The 15,356-nt window shown below is 41.4% G+C and overlaps 1 protein-coding gene across 1 annotated transcript in view; it reads left to right on the top strand.

Moving 5' to 3' along the window:
• Positions 1-15,222, top strand: part of POLQ (DNA polymerase theta) — a 53,936-nt gene extending 38,714 nt beyond the window's left edge. Inside the window, exons 22-30 of the mRNA XM_069785869.1 lie at positions 934-1,108; positions 1,604-1,739; positions 4,169-4,287; positions 4,941-5,125; positions 5,478-5,589; positions 7,174-7,298; positions 8,793-8,946; positions 10,741-10,859; positions 14,749-15,222. Coding sequence (XP_069641970.1) covers positions 934-1,108; positions 1,604-1,739; positions 4,169-4,287; positions 4,941-5,125; positions 5,478-5,589; positions 7,174-7,298; positions 8,793-8,946; positions 10,741-10,859; positions 14,749-14,862 — 1,239 coding nt within the window. The 3' untranslated portion in view covers positions 14,863-15,222. The remainder of the gene's footprint in view (positions 1-933; positions 1,109-1,603; positions 1,740-4,168; positions 4,288-4,940; positions 5,126-5,477; positions 5,590-7,173; positions 7,299-8,792; positions 8,947-10,740; positions 10,860-14,748) is intronic.
• Positions 15,223-15,356: the final 134 nt, after the last annotated feature.

Genomic DNA, 15,356 nt, shown 5'->3' with positions numbered 1-15,356 from the left:
TTGTCAAATTTAGTATATCAAAAACTTCTATATGTGTGAAGGCTATTGACATGCTTGCCAGCTGATAAGTATTGTGGAGCTGCATTAATACCAACTGCTGCAGGCTAATGGGTGCTCTTGCCAGACAAGTGATATTAGCAGATATACATGTTCCTTGCTTTCAGGACTCATTAATCTGTGTTGTTTTCTTAGTTTCTCCTTGTTCAGTGTAGTCAGTGCTTGGAAGACAAGTATTGATTTCCAAAACTCAAGTGGCAGTGAAAAAGTGAGTGCGGTTGTGGTTGGCAGAGCAGGGAGCAAGAAGCAAAGTGAGGATTTCCTCCTTTTGTGATGTGGAGGGATGAGGCTGCAGCTGCCTGCTGCATATAAAAAAATGTTATTTTGAGAAATGTTTGCATGCCACTGTCTTTTGAAATTCTTGTTAGTCCCTTCTAATTTCTGATTTAAATGAAAGGATTTGATTGCTAGTGATCAGCTTTGTCTTTCAAGGAGCATGGTCAAGGGCTTCATTTTATGTGTTCCTAGTGTACGGATAGGAGAGAGCAGGGAGAAAAATATGCAAGAAGACGGAGGAGGAGCATTAACGCTGGGCCAGAGGAGACAACGTAGGGGACCTATGGCAAGTGATGCTTTATTTGATCATTTCAGGTGATTTATTGGTTGGTGCAGACTAAGAGTGGTGATGAGGTTGCAAAAGTCCAAAGGGAAGTGAGTGCCTTCTTGTGTGTAATAAAATTGCGGTTGTGTCTCATGGTGCTTTGATTGCCCAGGTGTAGGCAGTGTAAATGGAGGTGATATCCATTTAATTTTAAGGCAGTGAGACTGGAAGCTCACTGTGGGTGAAGGAGTTGCTTTTTCCTGCAGAACTGCAAAAACTATAATAACTGCCTTTAAAGCTTTATAATTAAAGTTGTGCCTTTTTCTCCCCACAAGGATGTTTTGGAGAAATTAAAGACACTTCACCCATTGCCAGGGCTGATATTGGAATGGAGGAGGATCAACAATGCCATTACTAAAGTGGTGTTTCCACTACAGAGGGAAAAGCGATTGAATTCTGCACTGGGAATGGAAAGGATATATCCACTCTCACAGACTCACACAGCTACAGGTAAAGAAATGCGTGCAAAATCCTCACTTCTTACTGATTTTTTTTTTTTCTTTTTCTTGGGGGGGGGGGGGGGGGGCGCGCAGCTTTTCTATAGGGAAAAGTAAGGAAATCAAGCCTGTGCTCTACTTCAAATGAAAATACTGAAATACTTATTTCACAAGAATCTGCTCTAAAAGTCTAGATGTCTTAAAATAGCTTTTGTGTTTACCAAGTAGTATTATTAATTTCTTGCACATATTAGCATGTAAATCTCTGACCCCGGAACAGGTTCTGGATTTGGGAGTTTCTTATCAGTGAAACAGAAATGCTGCAGGGGAACCATCTTGAGCCCATTATACCTAAATATTTTTTTTTTCTTCAATTTTCTCAATGGTTGTGTGTTGTCCCGCCCTCCTGCCCCTTGTTTTTTGGAGGTGCAGATGTGTGTTCAGCTGTGTGAAGTTAGAGAGACTCCTTTTGGACCCTGACTTTGTTCTACTTTGTCTTCCTTCTCAGGTCGAATAACCTTCATAGAACCAAATATCCAGAACGTGCCAAGAGATTTTGAGATTGAAATGCCAACTGTGGTTGAAGAAAGCCCACCCTCCAGAGCCCGTGGAAATGTTAATTCTCATGCTGTTTCTGGGGGCAGGTAGGAGGATCTTGGCAAAGCTTCTGCCTACTCTTCTAATCTTAATGTGGTCGAGTTGTCAAATTTCTCTTTTTCTGACTTCACCTGTGGCTGCTGTCATGTCAGTGTGACTTGTTAGTCAGTATTTCTCTTACAGTTTCAGGGGAATAAATACCTAAAGATCAGTGACACGTGAAAGACCTAATAATACTAACAGCATGTGACTCCATGTAGCCACTTGCTTTTTGAAATTCTTTATGAAACCCTACAGTGAGATTAGCATTATGCTCCCAACTGTTGGATGGAAAGCCTGAGTGTTAAAAGTAACTAAATTGAAGTTAGGATCTGGTCTGACGTTCTAAGAGCTACTCTGAAAGAGGCGAGGTTATTATGGAAGAAGCAGAAGAAAGTTCAACTGGTTTATGCTGTGCAGCTCCCTGTGTAAGGGAACATGGGTGAATATATTTTTCATTCTTTGTTAATAGTTTCACTTGTGATAATGATCCTGCAAAATCTACCAGGTAACAGAAAAAGATTTCTAAATCTGGTTTCTGTTAACCAAACAGCCTATTTTGACAGTATTACATGCCAGTGCCTAAACAGTTGTGCGCAAGTCTAGTGAAATATCAAGGTGGATCTTTTAGCAGATAGCTCGTGAGCTTTGGGCCTTCATACTCGGTGGTGGTTTTCTATCCTTTCAGTTTCTCTTTCCATTCAGGTTCTTGTCCCACATGGGTCACCTGAGTGACTTTTATCATCTTTTTTTCCCCTAGCAAGATGTGAGAAATTTGGAAGTTTTTGGCTCTTCTGTTTGTCGTCTTTTACCACCATGTGTCTAACATCCTTGTGCCCTGAGTAGCACGGTAAGAGAGCCCAGGAGCAGCAGGATCTTGTCCATGTCTCTTCAGAAGAACCAGGCCTAGCCATGGAGGCAGAAATGTTCTGAGAATGGCTCTGGCAGTGCTCAGGCTTGCAGCAGCTTTGCAGGATGGTTGGAGAGTGGGCTGCATTCTTAGAGTCTTCCCTGTAGCGAAGCAGCCCATCAAAGGAACGGAGTGCTTGCTGAACTTGAGAGAGGTCTGCTTCTCAGGCTGACTTTTGGGACTACATTCCTTAGTTAAGCAGCCAGTGCGTTAGGAAGATGAGCAATCCCAAAGTCACAGAAATGACTGCTGGCACAAAAGAATGTCATGCAGCCTAAGTCTGACATGCCTTCCAAACTTTGGTCCAAACTGTCTTTTAACTTAGTAATTGCTGTTACTACTCCTTCCTCTTGTTGCAAGAAGCTTCTGACCAGAGGAGTGTAGCTAAATTAGATCATTGTATAAAGCCCTTACTCATTCAACTAAACTGGGAACCTGTGCTGGACAGTATGATTCTCTACAGTTCCCATATGTTGTCCCTGACCTTTATTTCTTTTGCAAACTTATTTCTGTGATTTTTGTGCTATCTTTCATCTCCTTGATCCCTACCATCCCTGAGATGACAAGGTGTAAGAAGAAAAGGGAGTGCATAAGGGAAGAGCGCATGATGTCTTTTCTGTGCTTTGCTGAAACTAGTCTTGATCTCAGAGATACCTTTTCATTCTGAAAAAGAAATTGCTCAGATCCCTGACTCAAACATCAAGGACTTATAAAGGCCTTTTGACTTCTAGTGAAGAACCCAACGGACTGGCAGGTAGACTGGTGCTGATGGGAGTAGGTGGTATGTATGGTGTCACAGCTGCGCACTGTTCAGTGGGGGCACTGATGGCTACAATTTCATCTGCAGCTACAAGTGTCTTGGTGGGACAGGAGAGCTAAGCAAGCCCTGAGATGTTGCAGAGCACCTGGGTGTCACTGTAAACTTCTGGCCACCTGGAAAAGAAAATCAAGTTGCTTTGGGGCCTTTTTTGCTCAGTCTTTAGAGAGGAAACGTGCAGTGTTTTACGAGCACGTCTTCTGCAACTTCTGCTCTGCTTTTACAGGCTTACTTGTGTGTGTGCGTATGTGTGTGCAGAGTCATGAGGCTGATGTGGGGGAAATCTTTTCTGTCTCTGCTAGGTATGGGCTGGTGTAGGCATTCTGCATATGAGAATGATGTTGAGAGAAGACTTGGCACTCAAGGTGGGGTGTTGAATTTTTAGGATTCCTGTAGGACTCCTGTGCTATCTTTCTGGAATGCACCCATCACAGATCTGGGGCCTTTCATCTTACCTGTTTTGGAGTGGAATTATCCAATGTACTAGGAAGATTTATCCCTAAATCTGTTCAGAGTCAGTAAATCCCTTCAGGTGTACGTATGGCCTCTGTCCAATTCCCCCATGGTCAAATTTAGGTATGGCTTGTCCAGAGGAGTGGAATAGAGGCTACGGTCTCACTTGTTTTCACTGATTCTTTGTGGCAAAAATGATTATGCATCTTTAAGTGTTTTAGAAATTGGTGAAGAACAGTTATTCTTTGTCTCCACAGGTGTAGAAAGCGTTCCAGCATTTTGCCTAATGGCCTACAGGCTGAGGCTGAAGACAGATCCCAAGAAAGAGGAATACCATTTTCTGTCAGCATGAGGCACGCTTTTGTTCCCTTCCCAGGTAATGCCCAGATCCTGCTCCGCAATTGTTGAGAATATAGTTAACAAAAAATCCTAGATCTGATGAAGAGTTAAGAATTGATGACAGTATATATCTGACTGAGCAACCTGCTTGGAAAACTAATGCAGTAGTTAGCATGCCCTCAAAATTATTCACAAGACTGTAAAGGAGAGAGTTTCAGTTGGGGAAATTATTCAAATGTTACAATTCAAATGTTCACACTTTCCTTTCCTCTTTAAGAATACCTGTTTTTTAAAGAGGTAGCTTAGGCAGCTCTTAATACACAAATTGCACTCTATCTAGTGTTCTTTCTATCCAAATATCAGTTCTCATATTGCCTGCCCTGGCTTAGTACAAGTCTGCTGGTCTGATCTCTGTGACGATCATTCCTATCAGGTGCTAGACTTTTACACAGACACCTGGAGAGATACTTTGTGTGTTTTTTATGGATTCCAGATGTAGGGGCTAGATGGAAAGCAGGCAGGCCTGGGCATTGGGGAAAAAGGCAAGAATTTTTCTGATAGAAATGGCTGTGGAAAACTTTCAGAGCAGAAGATGCAAGGACAGATTCAGTCCTTCTTGCTGGAATGTTGGTTGGAATGTTGTTGGAGTAATTTATGAAATAATGATGTTTGCTAACTTCTTGACTTCAGGTGGCTTAATCTTGGCTGCTGATTACTCTCAGCTTGAACTGAGGATCCTTGCTCATCTGTCTTGCGACTGTCGACTCATTCAAGCCTTGAATGGAGGTACTGATGTCTTTAAGAACATAGCAGCGGAATGGAAAATGATTGATCCTGAAGCCGTTGGAGATGGGACCAGGCAACAAGCTAAACAGGTAATTTTTAGGAGAAAAATTCAGCAGCAGCTTTCTGGGCAGGAAGGTTCAGTGTTCAAAAATCAGGGAGTCAATAGTACGGTTTTCTGTTGGGGTTCCGCCGTGGCTGTTCAGTAGTTGCTTTGTATGTCCTCCCACTCTCAATACGTTTCAGTTGGAGCTGTCTGGGTTTTGGGGGATGAGCGTGGAGAAAAGCGGCATGAATGGCTCGGACTCAGAGGTAGTCTCTCTTTTTGCATGCTCGCCCTTGTTCCCATACACTTGTCTTCCAGTGAATCACACTTTGTTTTGGTTCTGCTTTCTCTGCATGGTTCACCATATGGTTGCGGTTCTTCACACTGTCCTCTGGCAGATTTGCTATGGAATCATCTATGGAATAGGAGCAAAATCTTTAGGCGAGCAGATGGGGATTGATGAAAATGAAGCTGCCAATTACATTGAATCCTTCAAATCAAGATACACAGGTTCGGATATGGCTGGGAGCTGGGTGGTGGTTGTTTTTAATCCTTTCTCTCCATGTTCTTCAAATCCTAAATTTGTCTCAGCCCTCTACTACTCCTATCTCTTTTGAAAAAGCTTTTCATTTTGAAGAAGTCCAGTGCATGAACACAGCAGTTTGATACTCCATAATGTTTTACGGTACACTCTGGTTTTATTCATCTTTAGGATCTTGTTGTATGCTTATTATATTAATTATTTTGTTGTTTTTTTAATTAATTAATAAGCCCTGGGGATTAATGTTAAAGCTCTTAGCTTTCTGAAAAAGAAACACTCTCTTCCTTATAAAACACACAGCTTCAAAGGATATGCAATATAACTTTAGACCACACTTCTTATACATTTTAAATATAAGTACTTCTCTCTTCTGTTCTTGTTTTCTGCTTTCATTGAATTTTAAACTGTTTTGCATATAACCCTTACATTTTTATCCAGCTGCTCAGAGCAGCTCTCCCATGTTTTGTAAAAAGACACTGTTGCGTTTCTAAGCAGCATGTTAATTTTTAGGAAAGCTATAAAGGGAGTAGAGCTGCAATCAGAAAATGAATGGAGGGCAAATGGCATGAGAGACAGCTAGCTCTAATCGTAAAACTTGGAAATGAGCTGGAAAATTGTGTTCTGAAGATTCAGGGTTTGTTTCTTTAGGAGGCAGATGCTGAGAAATGGTGTCCTATTAAGAGTCTGTTTAGTCTTCAGTAATTTCTGGATAGTCTCTCCTTCATGACCCTTAGAAATGACTTCCTGGTTCCCCCCTCTCGGTACATGTGCATACATACAAACGCCGCAATGTACCTTATATTGTAACGTCACTTCTTATGAATTTTCACTTGTGTGTATTGCCAGGCTGACATGCTAAATTACATACCTAATGAATTGACTAATACTGTCAGTCTTGATCTTGAATAGCTCCTTTTACCTTTTATGTTTTGTAAACCTTGGAAAGAGACTGCCTGAAGTTAACTTTTTCCACTTTAGTCCAGTTATTACCTGAACTTGCAGTGAAAGGGACTCTTCCCTCTCTCACCTTTCTTTGACCTAAGTTTCTTTTTAACTCTCTTGGTGGATTCACTGCTTCCCTTGCAAAGTGCAGGTGGGTGAGTTTGTTTCATCCTAGAATCTGAAGTGACACAGTCTGAAGTTAGGCAGCCTGAGGCATCAAGGGCTCTGACTTCTGCTTTCAACTTACTCCTTTCCTACTACTTGTCTTTCCAGTGCTGGTCCAGGTCCTGACCTCTCCATTATCAATAATACATGTATGATCCTCTGTGCCTGGGCACTGTGCAGAATGGAATTCCTACCTCCTTGTGCACAGCCAGATATCCTGACACTATGCTCTCTCTTCCACCTCAAAAGTCTTAATAGGTTTCCCAGCAGAGCTGCGAATAGGCTGAATGAGCGATTGTGTGCCCTTGGCCACTGACAGGGTCTAGGAAATTTCAAGAATTACCTTTGTGCTGTTTGGGTGTCCCAGACCGCTTTCAGTGACCCCAGTGAGAAGTGAACATGGAACATCAGCTGTATTAGGGAAAACTTTTTCTTACCTTTCACAGGGATTCAGAAATTCTTGAGGGAGACGGTGAGGAGCTGCAGAAGAGATGGGTTTGTGCAGACCATCCTGGGGAGACGGAGATACCTGCCAGCTATCAAAGATCCAAATCCCTACAGTAAAGCTCATGTATGTTGAGTGCAGTACCTTTTTTCCTTTTTTCTTTCTGTTTGTTGTTGTTGTTTTTAAAGTACTAGATTTCTTCGCGTATCCGTATCTGCGGTTTTACAGGGTCTATGAGCCATCTTGGTCATGACCTTCCGCTTCTCACTTAGTTCATTCTTCCCTCAGTTGTTCTGTGAATAGCAGAGCTTTTGTCATGGTCTGCTTGACGTAAGTCTTCTGTGACTGGGTGTACAGCTGTCATCACTGTGCTAACCTCACTTCAGAACTCCCACATTGGAACCGGAGTGAGTAATTTATTGAAATGGACATGATTTGTAAAGCCTCCACACAGTGATGTGCTTTAACTCTTCAGAATGAGTCGCTCCCACTCAGCAGTCTTTGTATGTTATATGCTATCAGCACTTGAACAGGAAAGGGCATTTAGGTCTTATATGTTTGAGTATTTGTTCCTTTTCTTATTGCCCCTCAAAGGAAAATTGCTCTAACTCGTTGAATAAATATTTAGTGAATATATGCCTTTGCACTGGCATTATTTTTTTTCAAGGTCGTTTTGGACACATCTATCATAGACTCTACTTCAGTAAGAGTGAATTGAGTCCCTGGGGAGATGTTGGTACATTTCTGTGGGGAGAAAGCATTATACTTCTCAGTAGGAAGCTGGATCGGGTTGTATGGAATTAAAGACTAGAGTGGAAGAAGGAGGAAGTGGGAGAGTTTGTACTATCAAGTAGTTGAAAGGGAAACAAGGAGACTCTCAAAAAACTTTTGAGATGATTTGACTGTTTAATCTGAAGGATACTTCAGGATGCACCTTTGTAGATGCACCTTCTGATCAACTTTGATTTATTTTTTAAAATCATATTAAAGACCAGTTAATGAATTATCTTCACTTTCATTTCAGCTTCCTCATAACTTTTGCACACATTTCAGCTCTAATCAAAGAGAGAAGAACCTTTGAATACAGTTTTCTTGTCCAAGGAGGGGATTAGTAGAGAGGTTGCTTGTGTGTGTGTGGGAAAAGTCATTGTGTCACAGTGTGGTCTTGTGGGTTTTTGCAGTCAGGGTTTGGTGTAGCAGACCAGATTATTAGTCCATGAAGTCCAGCTTCTTGCCTTTGGTTATCCATTCCTGATGGTTTTGAAGATAGGCAGAAGGTATTTGGATTAACTGTGAGATTTTTCTGCTCCTCATGAAACTGTTGTCAGGTGTATATGCTTCTCCCTCTTGTAGCTTGTGACTCTTGAGGTTATTACCCTTGATATTAATTAATTTTAAATTTGTGGAAATCCTGCTTTTCTTAGTCATCTGGAGAAATTTTCTGTTTGACGCTAGTCTTTAATGTCTCTCTTTCAGGCAGATATAACAAACTCTTTATCTGGAGGTTTTACTATGCTTGTATTTGGCCATGTATTTGTCATTTTTAATGAAGTACATGTGGCATGCTGGATTTGATTTATTTTTTGGGGGTGAGTTTTGAGAACAACTATCTCTGTTTAGGCAGAGCGACAGGCTGTGAATACAACTGTTCAGGGATCTGCTGCAGACATTGTCAAAACAGCCACTGTGAACATTCAGAGGCGCCTGGAAACTTTCTCCTCTGTGATCAAGTCCCATGGACATCTGGAGAGCTGCTTCCAGAGAAATAAGACCGGTATGCTCACCTCTTCCTTGCACACTAGAGCAAAATTTTCAGTGTTACTAATGTAAAAGAAAAAAAAAAGGCCTGCAAAAAAGAGTTAGGGCCTTTGGACTAGGGGTGGGAGACATTTTGTTTCCTGACAGCAGTAAGTCTGTGTTTAATGGGCAGCAAAGTCATGAGGAAGGAGGGAGAATGTCTGCTCAACACACAAACTAAAGCAAATGCTGTGATTAGATCAGAAACCCCAACTGCCTCAAAGCAGATCTTGCAAAGGTTGACAGTGGGTGTTCATATATGATATTGTCTGTGATGCCACCACAGAATTGTTCAAAAGTAGGAAGGAGAAACTGAGCAGATACTCTGGCTTCAAAGGCAGTGAAAAGATAGAGTGGAACAACGTCTAGTTCCAAAAATACTTTTTTTTTTTTTTTTAATTAGAATTAAGTCTAGAATTTGTTGACTGGAATTTGATGTACAGAGACTCCACAAGAATATTATATGAAACACTTATCAGCATAAATTTCTTCTGGCTGCAGATAGCAAAGCTGTGCTGGGGTACTCATTCCCAGAAGAGTGCTATGAAGATGACTTTTTTAGCATAATGTAGACACTGTTTTGTTCAGTCATATATTTTTAGAAAGACAACTTAAGGGATGGAGTGCTATCTTTCTTTGGCAGTTCATATGCTTCAGCCTGAAACATGAAGCTGTCTTAATATGAGGAGTTGATTTGTAGGACTGAGAAGGAAAACTAAATAATTAATTGCCAAACCTCTAAAAATATGCCAGGGAGTTTTATTTTAGAGAGACAAGATTCAGAAGTCTGCTATAAGTGGAAGGCATGTGCCTGGCAGAGCTTCCCACCCCTTCCAGGAGCAGCAGCAACTGACCTTCGGCCAACATAACTGTAGGAAGGCGAGTAGATGCATTTGTGACAATTTTTCCTCCTCTGATATAAGCTGTTTCAAGAACTGGGAAGAATTCTCTTTCAGCAAGTTACAAATGCCCGTAGCACAGAGATGCATCCTGCATCGTGTAGCTTCTTTAATACTGCTGCTTCAGTGTGAGACTTGTGTGAGGAACTGATGATGCTGTGAAACCCTTCCTGTAGTTGAGAACTGGAGTCCTCCTGTTAGCTGACCTGAGAAATAAATAACTTTTGAGTTTGTGTGTGTGAGGTTGTGTTTGTTTATTTTTTTTAAAAAAGCTTTTACCATGGAACTATTTGTTCTGTTTTATTTTTGTCAGGCAAGGCCTACCAGGATCCTGTTTTTGTCAGCTGCTTACTTGTTTATTCAAAAACTGCTCTTTTTTTCTTTCCTGTTTTTAATCAGGAGTAGTAGCTACAGTTTCAGATAACTGCATTTGGGAGGAGGCTTACTGCTTTTTTAGACTAGCCATTAAAATAATTTTGGAAGAAAAGCAGAATTCTAATTCATTGCCAGAGAGAATGTTGCAAACCAACTTCTGAATTAAACTTGACATGATTTTATTTAAAATTTACTTTTAAAACAGATGGTTCAGGAGATGCAACTGTCTCTTGTTTCTGTTCTGATTCATATCTTTATAATGTAAGGCTGAAATGTTTATATCTAAAATGCTTTTCATTAATGTTTTTCCCTCAGTAGCTGTACAAATATTGATAGAATAGTAATGTTTTGTGGTTTTATCTGTAGACATGGGCTTTTTCATTTTAAAGTTCCTCATGTTCTTTTTCTCAGCATGAGGAACGTGCAAGGGTTTTTTGATACAAGAAACATGCCTTTGCATAATGGTATCTAACGAACTGTGCTCTTCCCCTGTGTAGGAAGGCTGGTGAGGAAGAGAAATGGAGGGATGTTACATCCATCAATCAGCGGAGGTTTCTTCATCCTCCAACTCCACGATGAGCTCCTCTATGAAGTTGCAGAGGATGATGTCATCCAGGTACGGCCGTGCAGTTGCTTTTTCAGCTACCTCCTGCATTTACGATGTTTCAAACAAGCCTTCCTTCTAGGGGCTCAGGTTCTGTTCCCTGGATCCTCTCTTGCTGTGCGCTAAAAGGTCTGTGAAGATGATGTTAAGTTGGCTGAAAAATGATGTTTATATTCTTGATCCCTTTATTTTCATGCTCAAGTTCATTTTTCCAACATATACTTTGCTGCTTTAGCAGCATATATAACAGTAGTTCATACAACTTCTCTGCAAGACTTGATGAGTGAAGTAACTTAATACTGTTGACAGGTGTAGGGGGAAGTTTTTCGCCGTTTGGAGGTGTTTTTGTCTCCTTGTTTACACTCGTGTCTTCTGGTGCTTAACTTGGAATATGTACTGTTACAGCTGTGGTTTGTACTCTGTGTAGGGAAAGGAGGAGTCTTTGCTTTTGGTACTTGTTTCCTCATTCCCTACCTACCTGTCTTTCTGGTAGGGGTGTTATGGTGCTGATTAGCAGCACGGTAGATACAAGAAACGTGCTGTGTGGACTTCGGGTGCCTTTCATGTGCATGTGTGTCTCTGTGTGTGCTCTTCCACCGTGTAGATGCTCCTGTGCCTGGGCGGGGTGGTGTCTGTGTGACAGCTTTCAGTAGCGTTTTAGCTGTATGTTGGCAGCTCAGTGTTCTCCCAAGTCCTGAGCACAAATGCAGGAAGGGTCCCAGGGTGGGCTTCCAGAGCTTGGGGATGTCTTTCTCCCACTTCTGTTCTGTGCATACATGTCTTTAATGACAAAAGGCCATTTCATTATGGCAAGCAGTAACTCCTTGTCTGAGAGACCTTTCAGTAGTACTGACTGGCCTGAGCATGTTTTTTTTTTTTTTTAATTTCATTAAGAACAAAAGGTTTAATATTTTTTTCTTGAATCTCAGCTCACGCTTCTGTTCCTTTTGCTAGCTCTGTTCAGACATCTGCTGCTTCAATCCAGGCAGGCTGTTTTAGAGATGAAAAGGCTCCTAATTTTCTTTCTGTAGAAAACTGAAATCCCCTGAGTATAGGCATTTACGTCTTTAGGTACTGGCTCCAAGTTATCACAGTGTCCCCAGAAGAACTGGGGCCAAGTGAGTGGATTTCCTTGTTATTTTTTGTATTATATTTTTTCATTAACCACCTCAACTTCAAGGGTAATTATTACTAGCTTTTCCAACTTCCTTCAGATATATTTCTGTCCACAGATTTTCTGGGCAGTCCCTTAAAACAGCATATGTACACAAGGCATATTTCCTAGACTCAGACTTTCCTTGTGTGTGTGCCAGATTTGCTTGTTTTTCAAGGATTTCTGTCGAGCTGAGACAACAGAGTACTTCTTACCCCTTTGATTCATTGTTTTTAGGGCCAGAAAGAATCTTTTTTTGATAATATTGTTTGCTGTGCTTTAGATGCACCATTAGAATTATCCTATAGTGGAAAGAGCTAAGTTGGAAAGGATCTATTGAAGTATCTCCCTCTTAAGCCCCCACTTAAAGTAGGGCCCGAATTAATTGGTCCTTTTGAACTACAATATACCTCTTAGTAAAAAAGAAGTGAGCATTTCTTGGTTTCTGTATTTGTGAGGTTTTTTCATCTTGCTGGCACTAAAGCTTTATTATACTGTAAATCATGTATTTCTCAGCTGCAACAGCAATTTTTATGCGGAGAAGTTAGTTTGGTCACAGGCTCGATGCTGGCTCTAGCTTATTTTCGGCTGCCAAAGTGCATAAAAGAAAACTAAAAATATCTTTCCATATATCTAGGAATTTGTGTTCCAGTCAGAGTATCCTGACAAATGGTTTGTAAGAGAAACAACTCTAGTGATCATTCTGTTTTCATTTGCAGTCTATCAGTGAGCTAGCTTGCTTCTTTTTAAAAGACCACATTGGGGTAATACCTGTTTTTTCTTGTGCTGAAGGTGTGAAATGCCTGGGGCATCAGGGCTTTCCTAGTCTGTGCAGAATGTCAAAGTGAAGGTAGCGAGCTTTCAGAGCTTATCACAATAGCAAGACTATGATAATATTGCCAAGGATGGTAGAAGGAGGCTTGACCTTCTATCTGTTGAGCTGACCCTGGCAAAGAGGAATCAGGTAGGAACATAAAGGTATGGACTAGATTCAGAATCAAAGGCTAGATGCTTTTAAACTGCTTGCTTGTTCCTAGCATCATTGCATTTATGTTTTCAAGATTGCCAGAATTCCTCCAAGTGTGCTTTAGCTGACCATTGAGAACTCTGGAAGCCATGCTGTTTGCTTAATGTACAGGAAATTCAGACCCCAAAGCCACCAAGGTCAGGGCATTGGTGCATGTCCTGTCTCATTCCATCAGCTTCCCCAGGAACCTCATGCAGGTTTTCGTGTCTCTCCTGCAGCCACCATCCCTTGTTCTAGGTGCAGCAGCCCTAATCTTGTGTTCCTTGCTGGTGGTGTGTGCTGGACCTGTGACCATTCTCAGAGAATCTCCCTCTGTATGGTTCGTGTTTCTTTTGAAATACTGGGCCCCAAACTTGATCAAGGCTGGAGTGGTTTGAATAGAGTGGAAGATTGATCTGTGTGTCACATAAGCAACATTTTCTGTGTTCCAGAATTACATTTGCTTTCTTTCTCACAACAGTATGCCTTGCTTAAAGCCCTGTTTGGTTTTTAATCTCTGATAACCCCATTTTTTTCCTTCCCAGGCAGTTATTTTTCATCCTATTTTTGAACAGTAGATTATCTCTATCCTAGTTCTCTACCCTGCTTCTTTCTACTCTGTATTTGTCTGTGGTGAATTACATCCCATTTCAAAGCATTTTTCTAGGTTATCAAGATCATTTTGAAATGTGGTATGTAAGGGCGTAGGGGTTTGGAATACAAATCTTCCCCTAGTTCTTAATGCTGTGGTAAACTCTTGTGCTCTGATCTCCTCAAATCCCCTCCTTCATTCCCCAGTAAAAACTGGGGGAATTTCTATTGTGGGTACCTGTGAAGAAATTATGAGAACTCATGGAAGGGTCAGAAAGCTTGAATAGTTCCTGTGCTCACACAGTGGCCACTAGCTGAGATGAGGAATCACAATAATTTCAAAGCCTGTTTTCACTCTGCTGTGGAAAGGTTTGTGGGATGAGTGTGGACTGCAAGATTCATTCAAACAAGCAACGCAGGACAGGCTGGACTCTGTGTGGGTCTTGGGGTAGGAAGGAGAGTCCTTTTATGCAGGGCAGGTATTTACAGTCAGGAAAAAAAAATCCAGTCTCTCACAATGCAAAAAGTTGCAGGCAAAAGTATCTTCTGGTGCCCTAACTGCATACTGAAATGAGTGTTTTCCTAGCAGTACTTTTGGAGGGCAGCAAGTGTTGGGAGTTGCCTCAACAAAATAGTGAGGGGGAACCTGAGCGGTATTTCTAGCACCTGTGTTGAATGTGATCTGCTTTCCCAGAGGTTTGTCGTTTGTGTTTCACAGAGTGCCTCTTGTGCCAAGACAATGAGGAGGAACACCATTCTTTGCCTCAGGTGTATTTGTTTTGTGTCTTGCTTTCAGTACATTGACATTTTCAGAACAGACTCCATGAAACACGATTATGTTGCTGGGTGAAAGGGGAGACTCGGCAGGACTCTCAAGTGTTTAATGGAAACTTAATCTTGCCTCTTTTTTAAGTAGTCTTAAACAGTGTGGAACCAGTCACAACTCTCTGCTGCATAAAGTGTTACTGGCTTTATACAGTTTCTCCATTCATAAACCCTAATTAGGATTAAACTGGTTGCATTTCTGTCAGTGGTAAGTCAGTGCAAATAAACACAGGAGAGGAATCCGGCTGTCCGGCCACCCCAGCTATTGACAGAAAAACAGAGCACTGAAGTTAGGTGTACATCTGATGTTTAGCATTTCCTTCTAGGTCGCTCAGATTGTCAAGCACGAGATGGAAAATGCCATGAAACTGTCGGTAAAACTGAATGTTAAAGTGAAAATTGGACCTAGCTGGGGAGACCTGCAGGACCTGGAGCTCTGACATGAAATGCAGCTTTCCCGTGTGTGTGGCGAGGCGGAAGGCACCACGGACTGGGCAGGGCACGGGCCTGTGACAGACCTGCGCGCGGTGCGATCCTCCTGTATCGTGTTTCTACTGCCTTCTGAAATGAGTGGTGGAAGCTGGTATGAATTCACCAAGCCAAACCCTTCGAAGGTCAGATGGCACAGTGAAGCATGTTTACAGAACTGTGAAATTATTGATTGCTAAAAGCACAGTATTTAAATGAATTCTGTTAAAATATGCTTCATCTTGTAATTTAAAACAAAACCCTGAAGCCTAATGAATTTATTACATACGAAATAAGCTGGAATATTGTATTAAAACAAGGCACAAAGGTAATGTTGCAGTTCTTGTGTGTAATTGTGTCTAGGACAAAAAAAAGTCATTGTGTTTGCACTTAATGTTGAATTTTACAGGCCTCTGCTAGGATTGTTTTGTACTGAATTCTGCTGCTGATATTCAGGTGCCTTTCA

Source organism: Haliaeetus albicilla, chromosome 6 (genome assembly GCF_947461875.1).
Source record: "Haliaeetus albicilla chromosome 6, bHalAlb1.1, whole genome shotgun sequence".
In the NCBI taxonomy this organism is placed as follows: Eukaryota; Metazoa; Chordata; class Aves; order Accipitriformes; family Accipitridae; genus Haliaeetus; species Haliaeetus albicilla.
This window is presented reverse-complemented; position numbering and strand designations above follow the sequence as displayed.